This window comes from Nestor notabilis, unplaced genomic scaffold (assembly GCF_000696875.1).
Source record: "Nestor notabilis isolate BGI_N333 unplaced genomic scaffold, ASM69687v1 scaffold9483, whole genome shotgun sequence".
Lineage (NCBI taxonomy): Eukaryota > Metazoa > Chordata > Aves > Psittaciformes > Psittacidae > Nestor > Nestor notabilis.
Window position 1 is genome coordinate 60623 of NW_009921527.1, and position 12809 is coordinate 73431.

General features: G+C 47.7%; 1 protein-coding gene across 1 annotated transcript in view; it reads left to right on the top strand.

Moving 5' to 3' along the window:
- Positions 1 to 12809, top strand: part of IGDCC3 (immunoglobulin superfamily, DCC subclass, member 3) — a gene marked incomplete at both ends in the record, with an annotated part of 86449 nt that overhangs the window by 51524 nt on the left and 22116 nt on the right. The window contains 2 exons of the mRNA XM_010011204.1: positions 3950 to 4087; positions 9681 to 9839. Of these exons, the coding sequence (XP_010009506.1) occupies positions 3950 to 4087; positions 9681 to 9839 (297 nt within the window). The remainder of the gene's footprint in view (positions 1 to 3949; positions 4088 to 9680; positions 9840 to 12809) is intronic.

The window sequence follows — 12809 nt, forward strand, 5'->3', positions numbered from 1 at the left end:
AACTGTGATGGGGAAAGAAAGCAGGTTAACTGGTTTTGAAAGACCTGGGAGGTTTTGATGCTTGTTGCTAATTTGTTTTCTTGATCTATGTGAGCAGTAGCCATGTGGAGGGGAAAAAGAACAGTAAATTATCAACGTGGTGAAGTTCTTTGTGTCAGTTTACTGGTCTGAGTTACTATTTCTCACAGGGCAGAAAGTGCTAGTTGTTCTCATCTGACCATCCCTCATTTCAGATGGATATTTTCCAGGTTTCCTGTCTGTGAAACATTTGTGGTTTTCCTCTTTCCTTAAAGCAGTCGGATGATGAATATGGGCACCATGTGTAAGTGTCTGTTGAAGGGCTTGGACTGTGCTTCAGTGACTGCATGTCAGCAGAGCTGCCATAACGGGATATTTGCATGCTCTTAGCCCATGGAAAACCCATTGCTCTGGGTTAAACCTCAGAGAAGGTTTATGCTCTGTGGTGTTTGCTAAGAGCACACAAATATCCGTTAGAGCAGGACAGCAGGCATGTGCTAGCATATTAAGCCTCAGCTTTGCCACACCAGCAGTGGCTATGGTGTGCCACAGGCATTGCTTCACTGGTGTGGGTGTTGTGTCAGTAAATACTGAACTAATGTGAGTGCTTGTGCACATGTCATTAGGTATGATGGGTTAAGTGGTAATCTTGCAAATCTTTCCTCACCTCCCTCTCATGTAGAGGGGTGAAGGGAACAGTGCTTTCTGCTCTTCATTGTGGCAGGAGGGCTTCCCCACTTCTTAACAGCAACTTCAGCCATTGCTTCACCCATAGAGAAGTGCCAAGTCTGCCTCATGGGGGCTTCTGAGCCCTGGCTGGGGAGGGAGGAGGGAGAGGATGGAGGTGGGCTCTGGGAGCCCATGTCCTGCAAGGGCTGGAGAGGAAGAGGAGGGTGACTGCCCACGGGGGACGAAGGAGCCTGCTCACATCGCTTTCCTTCCTCTCCTGGCAGCGGTGGAGGGGCTGCCGGCAGCAAACAGGCACGGATGTGTCTTCCAGTCCTCCTGATTGATTATTTTCAAGTGCCTGCTTAGTGGAGCTGCTCCCGAGGGGCTGCTGCCTCTCTGCACTGACACCTTCCCAGCGCGAGCTGCGCCTCTCTCTGCTGCTGTCCTTTTGATCAAGATCTAACAGCCTGTGCCGGCAATGCTCCCGTCCCTGCTAGAGTGCCTGTCACTGCTGTCGGTGCCAGGGACCTCCCCATCCTCACTGCAACTGCTGCTGGCAGAGCCCCTGGGGAGCACGTGCATCATTAGAGCCTTTTTCCCTTTCAGAATAAATCCCCGCCGCGTTCCCCTGAACCCTGCTGTGCCCCAGCAGCACTCGCCTGCCACGAGTCCCCCGTCCTGTCACTCCTTCCTTCCTGACCCTGCATCAAAGAGCTTTTCTAGTTGGAGAAGGAAACCTCCTCCTCAATGGTTGGGCTTGGTCAGCCCTTTTGCATGGTGCTGCATCTGGTGGCCACATCCCTGCTGGGTCCCCATCCCTTCTGGCCCTGGAGCCAGCATTGCTGTGGGCATTGGGCTTGGCAGTGAAGCTACAGGACTACTAAGTGGTCTTTGCAGGAGGTGAGCAGTGTTGGAAATGCCACTTCAGAGCTGGGCAGCGTTTGGCCAAACACAGGGAGCTGAGCTCACACCTGAAAACCTGAATGTCTGTTTCAGACAGAGTATAAATCAGAGTGTGATGGTTTTATACATTTTATGGTCAAAAGAGTGTTTTATAAATCCTGCTTTGGTCTCAGCTCCCATTTACTGACATTCTCAGGTGACCTTGGACAATTCATTTCATTTCTCTGTTTTGAAATATTGAAATCACTCTATAATACGACGATAATATCGTATTATTCTAAGCGTGAACATTTAGTATTGTGATTTAGAACAATAAATCTACATGGGGTTTAAAGGCAGTCTGAAGTACTGAGGGGGAAGGTATTGTTTTTCAGATCTCTTGGGGTTAACCAGCCGGTCATATGAATTTATTGTGCATTCTGGTCCTCATAAAAAAATCTGCATTTTATGGCTTGCAGTGAAATGCATTTAGTGAGAGAGTCAGCTCCTAAGTCACACTGACACGGTGATTTGTCTTGGATTTTGCCCATTTAGACACAACCTCAGAGTCATTTTATCACTCCCGTTTAGCCCCTGTAGGAACAATTAACAAGTGAGCTGCTCTGATCTGTTCTTGCCCTTGGACCACTGTGAAATCCCCCCACTAACACCCCAACTTCAGCCCCTGAGATGCTGTGAAAGGGTAATGCTAAAGCAAGCAGGAAGAAAGGACATTTTTTCTTGGAGAAGAGCCCTTGCAGATAGTTTCTGGTGGCTCACTTCTCATTAACAAGCTTTTTGGACATGGGAAAGTCCATGTTCAGAGGCAGCATGGGATGGCCCCACCACAAAGCCCAATCCTTGACATTGTTCAGCTCCCCAGCCTTCCCTGTGCCCCTCTCCCGCTCGGGGGCAGACCACCAGCCCAAGTACTTCTCTCTGCAGGTGCACAGAGCATTTTTGCCAGCAGCAGCTGTCAGATTGCTGAAATTCCTTAAACACTGCTTGACCTCAGCATTTCTGTAGTATAACCCAGCTCTCGTCGGAAATGGGGAGAAGACTGATGCAGAGATGGTCAGTGTTCCTGTTTGCTGATGGGGAACTCGGAGTATCTCCTTTTATCCCTCCTTCCAGCAAATGGGAGTGAAGGCTGAAGGGACCTTTGACTTGGGCATAGTCAGGATGGATGTGAGTAAGAAATGTTTTACAGTGAGGGTGGTAAAACACTGGCACAGGTTGCCCAGAGAGGTGGTAGATGCACCATCCCTGGAGACATTCAAGGGCAGGCTGGGTGTGGGTCTGGGCAACCTGATCTCGTTGAAGACGTCCCTGCTCCTTGCAGTGGATTTGGACTAGATGAGCTTTGAAGGTCCCTTCCAACCCAAACTATTCTATGATAAGGCACTTCTTAGGGACTCAGGAGAGGGGGTTCAGCTGTGGTATACCAGACACAGGAAGATGGTTTTGTCCTGTGGTCCCATCCTGTCTGGTGAAATGTGGTTTCTTTCACTTGTCCTGTGCCTGCCAGGTCTCCAGGTTCCTTGTGCTGGGCTTTATTGTATTATGGGTCTGTGCATCATCTTGTACAGTGGGTTTCATTCTTGCTTGCTGCCACTTGGTGCTACTGTAGCACAAATAAACGATGAGTGATTGCATCCTGAGCAATGATTGTACCATGATTATAGCAGAGCAAGGGGATGCATCCTCTCCCAGCACCCAGTTACACCAGAGTGGGCCAGGACAGGGCTGCTGTAAAGGCAGGGAAATGACCACCCATGGGCTGCAGTCATCAGAGGAGTTTCCTTTGAGTTTCCTCTCACGAAGATCCTCTTTGGAAGTCAGGGACTGGCACCTTCATCACTGTCTGTTTCCCAGGACAGGGCTTCTGGAGCAAATGACACACCAGCAGCAAGAGAGGATGCATGCAGAGAGGCAGATTTAGCCATTGTGGACTGCATGGATTATTTTATGGCTTGAGATGCTGAAAGATAAAGCAACTCCTTCCTTTATTTGCATTCCTGTCTGCATAAGCTGTCCTGCAGCTTGTGTCCTCCCTGTATGCCATGTTTATCCTGCACATCTGCTCTCTGCCGTTCACAGCACAGTTCCTTCTTTATGCTGCCTATATCTGTGTGTTAACAGGGCTGCTTGTGACTGGGTCTGTTGGCTGCAGGGTTTTCCCCAGGAACATCAGCACACTTGAAAAGTGTTCAGTATCACTCATGCAAACGTTGTGCTCCTTTTGTTGCTTGTACACCTCAGATTTGTTGAGGCTTACAGCAGCCACATCATTTGTACTTCGAGGATGCACGAAGCCCTTGGTGTTTCCATTAAACAGGAGAGAATGAGATGCCTTTTAACACTGATGTTGTCCTTGCAGGCTCCCACTCCACTGTTTACAAGGACCCCATGATACTTGTTGGCCCGGAGAACCTCACGCTGACAGTGCACCAGACCGCGGTGCTGGAGTGCATCGCAACCGGCAACCCCCGGCCCATCGTCTCCTGGAGCCGCTTAGGTAAGCCCAGGGTGTCTGGGATTTCCTCCTTCTCTTCCTCTCCCCTGTCATCCTGTGGGAAGTAGGTAGGTGCCACTGACTATTTTATGCAACAGGTGATTTGCCCTTTCCCTTCCCGTGGAAGTTAATTGTAGGCTTGAAGTGCTTTTTATCCTCATGTCTACGCTTTGTTTTTCCTCTCTACCAAGATCCTGTTTCTCCTGTTAGCAAAGTGGGTTGGTTAAACCTGTTGATGTTTCATGAAAGGTGATAATTTTGTCTTTTCTCGAGTGACAGCATCTTCTTCAGCTGCATCAGAAACATCACCACTGTTGGCCTAGAGAAGCAAAAGCATACACAAACACATCCTTCATGTAGAACAGACTTGAAAGAAACTTGCTGCCTCATCAGGTAGTTTTAAAAATGAGGGGAAGAGGTGTTTAAAGTAGCATATCTGAAGCTCTAGAAAACTCAAATGCTTCCATGATATTACTTTAATCAGCATGGAAACCAGAGGCAGTGTCTTATGGCATCGTTCAAGTGAGGAAGAGCAGAGTGCCCTGTTTCTCCAGTCCAAAAGAAAGGATTATTTTGGCTTCCTGAGGTCTCCTGTATCACTGGTTTGGGTCTCTTGGACACAAGGCAGCTCTATGGTAGTGCTCAACTATAATAAACTACTCTATAATTGCCTTTAATTATAAGTGCTTATTACCTTCTTCAAAACACTTGTCTCTGTAAAGCAATGCAATAATGAAGATGTGTAAGGGCTTCATGTGATATTTGTCTGGGTGGTCTGAGTTCAGCATTGCCTTCCACCAAAACTAAACGCCCCCGCCACGCTGCTTTGCAGCACAGCAACAGAATTAGAGCTACTGAGTGGGAAAGAGATCCTGTTATTTTCCCTCCCCTTCAGCATAGATGTTTCCTGTCCAAAGCATCACAAGATCTTGTTTAGTCTTGCACTGATCTCGACAGCGACGTGGCTGTACAGGCTCTCTGATGAGTTGATGGGTTTGTCATCTCTTTGTAGCCATTTCAGAAGCTCTTTCATGTCTCTGTCTGTGTGATCAGGAACAGAGAGAGGGGTTTATGCTGGACAGGGAATCCTCTGAGTATCTGTCATCTGTACATGTGGCTTCCTCCTGTGTGAAGGTGGTCTTCCTGCAGTTCCTCCTACAGAGCTGGTTTAGCTTAAATAACCACTTAATTTATTCAGCTTAGGAAAAAACCACTTTTAATCCACTCGCAGAAAAAAAAGTCCATGGGCACAAAGTTTTAGAGCTGCAGCTGATTTAGGAATAGGCCTGACTTAATTTAAACAAAACCAAAAGTCAGTTATATGTGAACATCTTTCTTGCCTGGTCAAAATAAAGAAGAGTCGTGGCATGGCCACTGTGGCAGGTCCTTGCCCAGGGCATGCTGCTGTTTCACAGTGTCTCTCGGAAGCCCTTTGCTCACAGTTTTGATGTTGTGGCATTTCTTCTATCAGAAAGGAGTAAAAGAACACTTTTGCTTTCACAGCTTCCTGGTGCAGGGCAAAGCAAGCCATAAACAACATTTGCACTTTTTGCTTTGGCTTTGCTGAAGCCTGGCTGGTTTTCAGTGGGAAAGGCAGCTATATTTTGCTTGAAGGAAACCATTCAAATTCTAGGCCGGTTTTTGAGTGTCACACAATCAATTTTGAATTTAATTTCCTTGGGAATATGTTGTAGCCCCGACCACAAACAGAATTCCTGTGTCTCGCCGTGCATGAAATGTCAACATTCATTAGAGAGCAGGCTCTGAGAGAAACGTAAAATCATTAAGGGTTTGTTCAGGGAAGATAGGGCTTTTCCTTTCAGAGCTACACACTTCAGGCTTGGACCTGTATGTGTGCACAAATGAATATCCTGGGCACTTACTGCAAAGCCTTTTGAATGAATGACGATTTTAATGTATCCTTACCCTTTAACTGACAGGCCACTGAGCTGGCCTCCATAAAAGGTACCAAGGCAGAATAATAAACTATTTAGAGAGATAGAGAAAAGTGAGGCGAGAAAGAAAAGACAGTGATTATCTGATAGCGTTATACAGAAGTTGTCAGAAAGGGTCACACAATGGGAAGGAAATTACTAAAGAGGGAGCCATTCAAGAAGTAAACTATACAACAATTGTAGGAGCCAATTAATTGGTAACTTATTGGACACAGAAGCTTGTAATAGATGGCTGACTGGTTGACAGGAGCACCGTTGCTGTAAGTGTTTAGAAATAATAGAGTAAATTTCACCACTTCACACACTGAATAGTCAACTGTTGCAATGTACTCTAAATATGCTAATCCACAGTGCCCAGTGTCCGCTGGAGCAGGAGACCCATGTGTCTAAAAAGTGGAAGGCTACTATGGCACAATACAAAGAATTCACAAAAGACCTAAATGATCAACATTAGAAAGTTGTTACTTTCTTTCTACTTGCTGCTTACAAAAGAAAGGCGTTGGTGTTGTTGCATATTCATATCGCCTGGCACGTTTTAACGGGTCTCTGTAATTGGTGCTGCTGTGCCAATCACTCCGTTAGCGGGAGAATGGACTCCAGAAAGCATCACATACACCTTGGAAAAATAAATAATGCAGCTCCCAAGGCACAGGCCTCTTTCATCCAGGCTTCCCCCCAGTGGGGAGCCTGGAAGCCTCTTTTGTCCACAGCCAGAGCATCTTTTGGGAGCATCTCCCACTAGGAGAATCATCTCCTTTATTAATCAGCTGTCTTCTGTGCTTCCCAACCAGCTGAACCTTCCCTTTCTGCCCTCGTCAACTGAGGATCAACAGAGTGAATCTGTCGGACATTTCCACCCAGACTGGCTTGGTTTCAGCCCTCAAACTTTCTGCTTTTGACTTCATAAAAGGAAGTAGAAGGTTATGTTAATTGAGCAGCAGTTTCCAGCGTGTGTGGGTCCTGAGAGCTTCAGGAACTGACCAACAGTGTGAGTTTTTGCAGTCTCTCAGATCTCCTCCATAGGGAGATGACTTGGTGATGGCAAGTGGTGCCAGGAGGGTGGGTTTGCAGGGTTTGGATCCCTTGACCAAGCCACTCTTCAGGTCTCTGTGTGAGGCAAACAGGGTTAAAATAAACAGCAACCTTTGCAAAGCAGGTGTGGGACATCAGTCTCTCTGCACAGCACCCTGCAAAGTGCTGAGCTTTCAGGATGCAAGGGATTTCTTGTGTAAATACTCTGTATTATTTATGTGTGTTGTCAGTGTTACTCAGTTGGGCTTGCTATTAGCTGACAACCTTCTAACTGATCACAGGATGGCTTGGGCTGAGTGAGGCACAGTAGAGTAAGAAGGATGGAGCAGGCTGGGAAGGTAGAGCTATTTCTCTAGAAGCCCTTTCAGCACTCTTTGGAAGGAGAAGTTGAGTAAGAGGCATATGGGGTGTTCTGGCATGGTGATCTTTGCTGGCTGTTAGAGGTGGCCACGGTCTCTGAATCAGTGACAGATCCCCCGAGGTTTCTGAGCTTGGAGAACTTTATTCTTCAGGAAAATGAAGGATGCTTGGCTGACAGGAGACATTTCTTCGGAGCACACAACCTCTAATTGATAGTTGGGGCTAGAGAGATAGCTAAGGACGTATCAATGCTGATATTTGGACTGTGTGGAGTACCTGCTGCAGGCTGGGTCTTTGCATGCTTAAATTATGTAGCGTGTTATAAATAATACACTAAAACTACTGACATTCAAGTCACATTTCTGTGATGTTTCTTAAGGCAAGGATGTGATGGAGCTTCCAGGTATGGCCACTTCGCATCTTTCCCTGGTCCCATCCATCTCTCTCAAGAGGGATTTGATTTTTACACATAAATACGGACTTCCAAAAGGTCTAATTTAAAAGATGAAATCAACTTCAATTTGAATTTAAGTCAGACCTCTTTACACTTCAGTTCAGATGATGTTTGAAGGGAATGGTTCCTTGTTATTGCTCATTAAATGTGGGACAGGTCATGTTTTACTGTCCTTTTTATGACTGAGCCATTTACTGCTGCAGTGGCTTGGCCAGCGATGTGATCCTTTAATCATTTAATGACATTGTTTTTCTCTCTCTAAAAGACCCGAGCATTTCTCTTTGCAATGCAAATAATGAAGTGGTCTAGCAGTCCCTGCCTAATGAAGCAGGGAAACCTTGAAGTTTAAAAATTTCCTGGAAAACAATATGTAAGGAGCATGGCAAGAGATACGTTTGGGAAGTGCTTTGTAGCTTTCAGTCCATGTTTTACTGGGGTTTCCTAGCAGGATGCTGCTGTTAATCTGAAATGGGATCCCTCAATTCTAATGGTTTGCAAGGCTTGGGTAGCAGGGGAGCTCTACAGGGGTGGCTTATGTGAGAAGTCCCATCCCTGGCAGTGTCCAAGGCCAGGTTGGACACAGGGGCTTGGAGCAACCTGCTCTAGTGGAAGGTGTCCCAGCCCTTGGCAGGGGGCTGGAGCTGGAGGAGCTTTAAGGTCCCTTCAGCCCAAACCAGTCTAGGATTCTGTGAAGTGCCAGGGTGTGTGGTGTCCCTGCTCATGGCAGGGGGGGTTGGAACTAGATGATCTTAAGGTCCTTTCCAACCCTAACTATGATTCTGTGTCCAACAGAGCCAGTGCCAGACAGTTCTAAGGCAGACCCACCACTACTGGCCAAGGTAGAGCCCATTAGCGACAGGGTAACGTATTTAAGAAGGGGCGAAAATAACCTGTGCAATGGCAATTGCAGCTGCAGAGAGGAGTGACAACATGTGAGGGCTGGTTTTTGCTTCTCCTGTTCTGTAGGTTCTTCAAACTCCTTGATCAGAGGGAGGAGGAGAACTGAATTCCTGTTTTCATGCTGATGAAATTGTGCTTCCCTTATCTGCTCCTCAGTAAAACTACCCCCTGCCCTGCCCCTCTGCTCAGACACCCTGACACATGCTAGCACTGATCTAGAGCTGCCTTTGTCAGAAGTGTCTTAAAACACAAATCAATGAAACAATAAAAAGCAATAGCCTGATACTAATGAAACACATTGTAATTAGAGTTGGCTGGGAATTTTCCAGTAAAAAACAGGCTTTATTGGAAGAAGATGAATTCCCCGATACTGAACTATTTTACATTAAACACTTCAATTTCAAAGACCTTGTGCTGGAGCCCAGGCATGGTTATTTGGAAACACTGGTCTTCTCCTTCTCAGAGCATCTCTGTTGGAAACAGGCTGTTGAGCTGGTTAGATCTCTGGTCATCTAATATAAAAACCCAGGCAATGGCTCACTGAGGTTGATATGATTTAGCTTGGTTTAACTACTCTATTGAACAGTGTTCTGGGTGCTTCCTCTTAATCTGAACACGGCATTGAAAGCTTTCACATTTCCTGTGCTGGTACCTTGGTTTTTCAACTAGCACAAAGTGTGGGTTTGGGCAAACACGTGGGGATCCTGTTTTTGTCCAGAAGTCAGTTGTGCCAAGTGTCAGCTACAGCCCATTGACTTGACTTGGCAAATCCCAGTAACAGAGCGTGGCACCACTCTATAAGCACTTAGACTGGACCTCCCCAAGGGCTGTGCCCTGAAGAACCTCATACAAAGGTGTCCAGCATGTGACCGTTACCCTTTTCCTCTTCTTTCAGACGGCCGCCCCATTGGCGTGGAGGGGATCCAGGTGCTGGGCACAGGAAATCTGATGATCTCAGACCTCACCGTGCAGCATTCGGGCATCTACGTGTGCGCCGCGAACAAACCCGGCACGCGGGTGAGGAGGACCGCGCAGGGCAGCCTCGTTGTACAAGGTGAGCAAACCCGGGGCTTGCAGAGCAAGGCTGCCCACTCCGGTCAGTAGCAACCATGAATCACTTGTGCAGTGGCTTCACCCCGTCACAGGCTTTCATTTGGTGCAACAGACACTAGTTGTTACTTGTTACCACACTTGTACATCTCAGCAGAAAGCCCAACCTGAATTAATCAACCAAAGTCATCACTCACCCCTGCGTGGTGATATGGGGACCTGGGCACTGTTCTCATATTGGACATCTCTGAATGATAGGTCCCACTCCTGTAGTGATATCCAGGGATACCTATCACTCATAAAGTATTGCTCTCCAACTGAAATGGCACCAGTAAGTCTAAAAAATTTCCAGAAAGTCAGTGAGACTGTTTCCTTTAGCAGCTGACACTGCGTTTGAGCCCTTTGCCATGACATGAATAAAGCATCCTTTGGGGGCCGTGCCCAGGAGGAGTGCAAGTTGCTCCCCTTCCCCACAGCAACTGTCCTGAGATGCTACTTCTCTGGGTCAGCCCAGAGAAGAGATCAGCACTCAAGAAACCAAACAAATCCACTCCATGGACCAGTCTCCATGGTGAGGGGAGCCAGGCAAGTATTTCAGAAGGCAAACCCAGCTGGCAGCATGCTCTGAATGGCAGTAATCCGCCCTGATTACAGGCACTCACCTCCTCTTCATGCTAGTCCACTTAAAGCATCTCGTGCTCTCATCAGTTCACTCATTAACTATTGACTGATGATATCCTGAATCTAAAATTATACACCTCCTGCCGGAGTGAACTAATTGAACCTTTCATGCTGGTGATGGGGAAAGTGCCCTGCTCCAGCCCTGATGCTCACCTGACAGGTCCTGGGAGTCACTGGCATTGCACTGCTCATGCAGCAACCGTGGTCCCTGGGAGCTGGCTTCCCTCTTCCCCTTTGCCATGGGAGCAGCAAGGAGCAGTGTAGAGAGTGCTCCTGTAAGAGCTGCTTATGCCTTCTGAGTCCCAGGTGCTGATCAGACGTGAGAGGAGGTGAAAACTTACTGTTTCTTTTGCTGTTGGATTTCTGGGTGAGCAACAAAAAGAGGGGGCTCCCAGCTGGCTGGGGATGGGCAGACCCGAGTCCCCTTATTAAGCAACACCAGCCCAGGCATTAAGAGCAACCTCACTGTACTGATACAAACCCTGTAAATAGAGCTCCTGCAGGAGAGCTCTGCATGTGGCAGAGATCTACTAAACCCAAATGCTGAGCTGATGTCCAGGAGGCAGGCAGGCAGAACCAAAAGAAATTACTTGGAAAATCTATGAAGTCATAAAAATACAATTATCGAATACTGTTGATTGCTTCTGTTAGCAATTGGATGAGAGGGAGAAAGGTAGCACAACTTCTCATAGGTACAGGTGGGCAGCTTTTAGTCTTGTTGGTGATTTGAACACCAGCTCCTGAGCAGCTGGTTTAGTGCTGGAGTTCATCTGGAGTAGAATTACTGTGGATTTTCACTGGGGAATCAAGGTCTCTGAAGTGATAATTGCAGGGCCATTGGAGCCCAGTCCTGCTGGGGAAGGGGGATGCTCCTGGGTTCAGCATTAGCAGAGAAGTTGGCAGTGGGATGGAGAAGCATGGCCAGTGGTGTAGCCCTTAGACATGAGCCGCAGTGTCCAGCACCCTAACCTGTGTTGCCCATCCCTAAAATGCTCAGGGGGCTGTCATTCCCTAGGGAAGCTGGCCAGACGCTGGCCAGGCAGCTGAGCTCATCCCAGGTTTGCTCACCCTCCCTCTGGAAGCATTTTTTCCTTCCTCTGAATCTCATTTTGGCTGAATTTTCCAGCTGAGAGGTACAAATGATTGCTGTTAGGTTTGTCTGGGAAGAAAACAGCAATAATGACTGACATGGGAGACTGTGGGTTTTATCTTTGTCAAGATGTCAGCGATGCAAATTACATCCGTAAGGAGAATAAAAGCAAAGAGCGGGCTATCAAAAGCCTGGTTGGAGAGGAAGTTAGCACAGGGCTAGGACAATACAGCGTCCTCAAAGCGCGCCAGGCCAGGTACTTGCTGCCTTTATGCAGAGGCCCTTGAAGTGCCTGAAGGCACAAATTAACTTACCCCCTCATCTTTTGAAGGAGGCACATTTTATAGGTGGGAAACAGGGGGAGAAAGGGCGATGTTTCCTGTTGTAAGGCAAGGAGTTCGCGGGAGGCTGGGACTGAGACCACGTCCTCCCTCCTGCTGCCAGCGGTGGTCCTCGTCCCCGTCAGAGCAGCCACCTGGGCAGAGGTGTCCTGGCACAGGGCTCTGCTCTTGCTCTGGCATTAATGTCCTTTCTCATTGCAAGCTTTCGTTCAGATCATCTAACGCCATCTTATTATCTTCCTGGGAATTCCTCCTCCCTTCAGAGGAGAAGGCGTCAATCCCCCGCTCCCTCCCTCCCTGCCCTCCCCTGGCCATTTAGGCTCCTTTGATCTCTTTTGTAAGGTTCTCACACAAGAAAGTTTCCATTTTCTCTTCAGATCCCAGCGCAGGCATTTGAATATTGCTTTGTGCCGGGCTGCGAATCAAAGTCTCACGGGGGGAGTTGTTGAAGGGCCGAATATATGGCCGGCTGAAACGGAGGGTGTGCGTGCGTGTGGTGCCGGGGAAGAGCAGGCTTCGGTGGCAAGGCAAGAAAAATATATCAAAGCGCTTTCTCTCTACCTCCTGTGCAATCTTTTGTGCTTTATTATGTGTTTGGTGTCATAACAAACTGATGGGCTGTGAATGGCCAGATGGTCACCAGTGTTCTCCACTCCACGCTTCATTTCCTCCTGAAAGCTATGCAGAAAAATGAGATCCCATCTCATAAATGAGTGCCCATCTTAAGGACATGTTTTTGAAGGCTCTGCTGACAATGACTGCCTTGTTCGCCCTGCTTTCTGCTGGCAGAACCAGGCAGCGCTCCTTGGTCCAACAGATCCCGCCACCGCTGTGTTTCCTGATGTTCCTTCCATCATTCCTG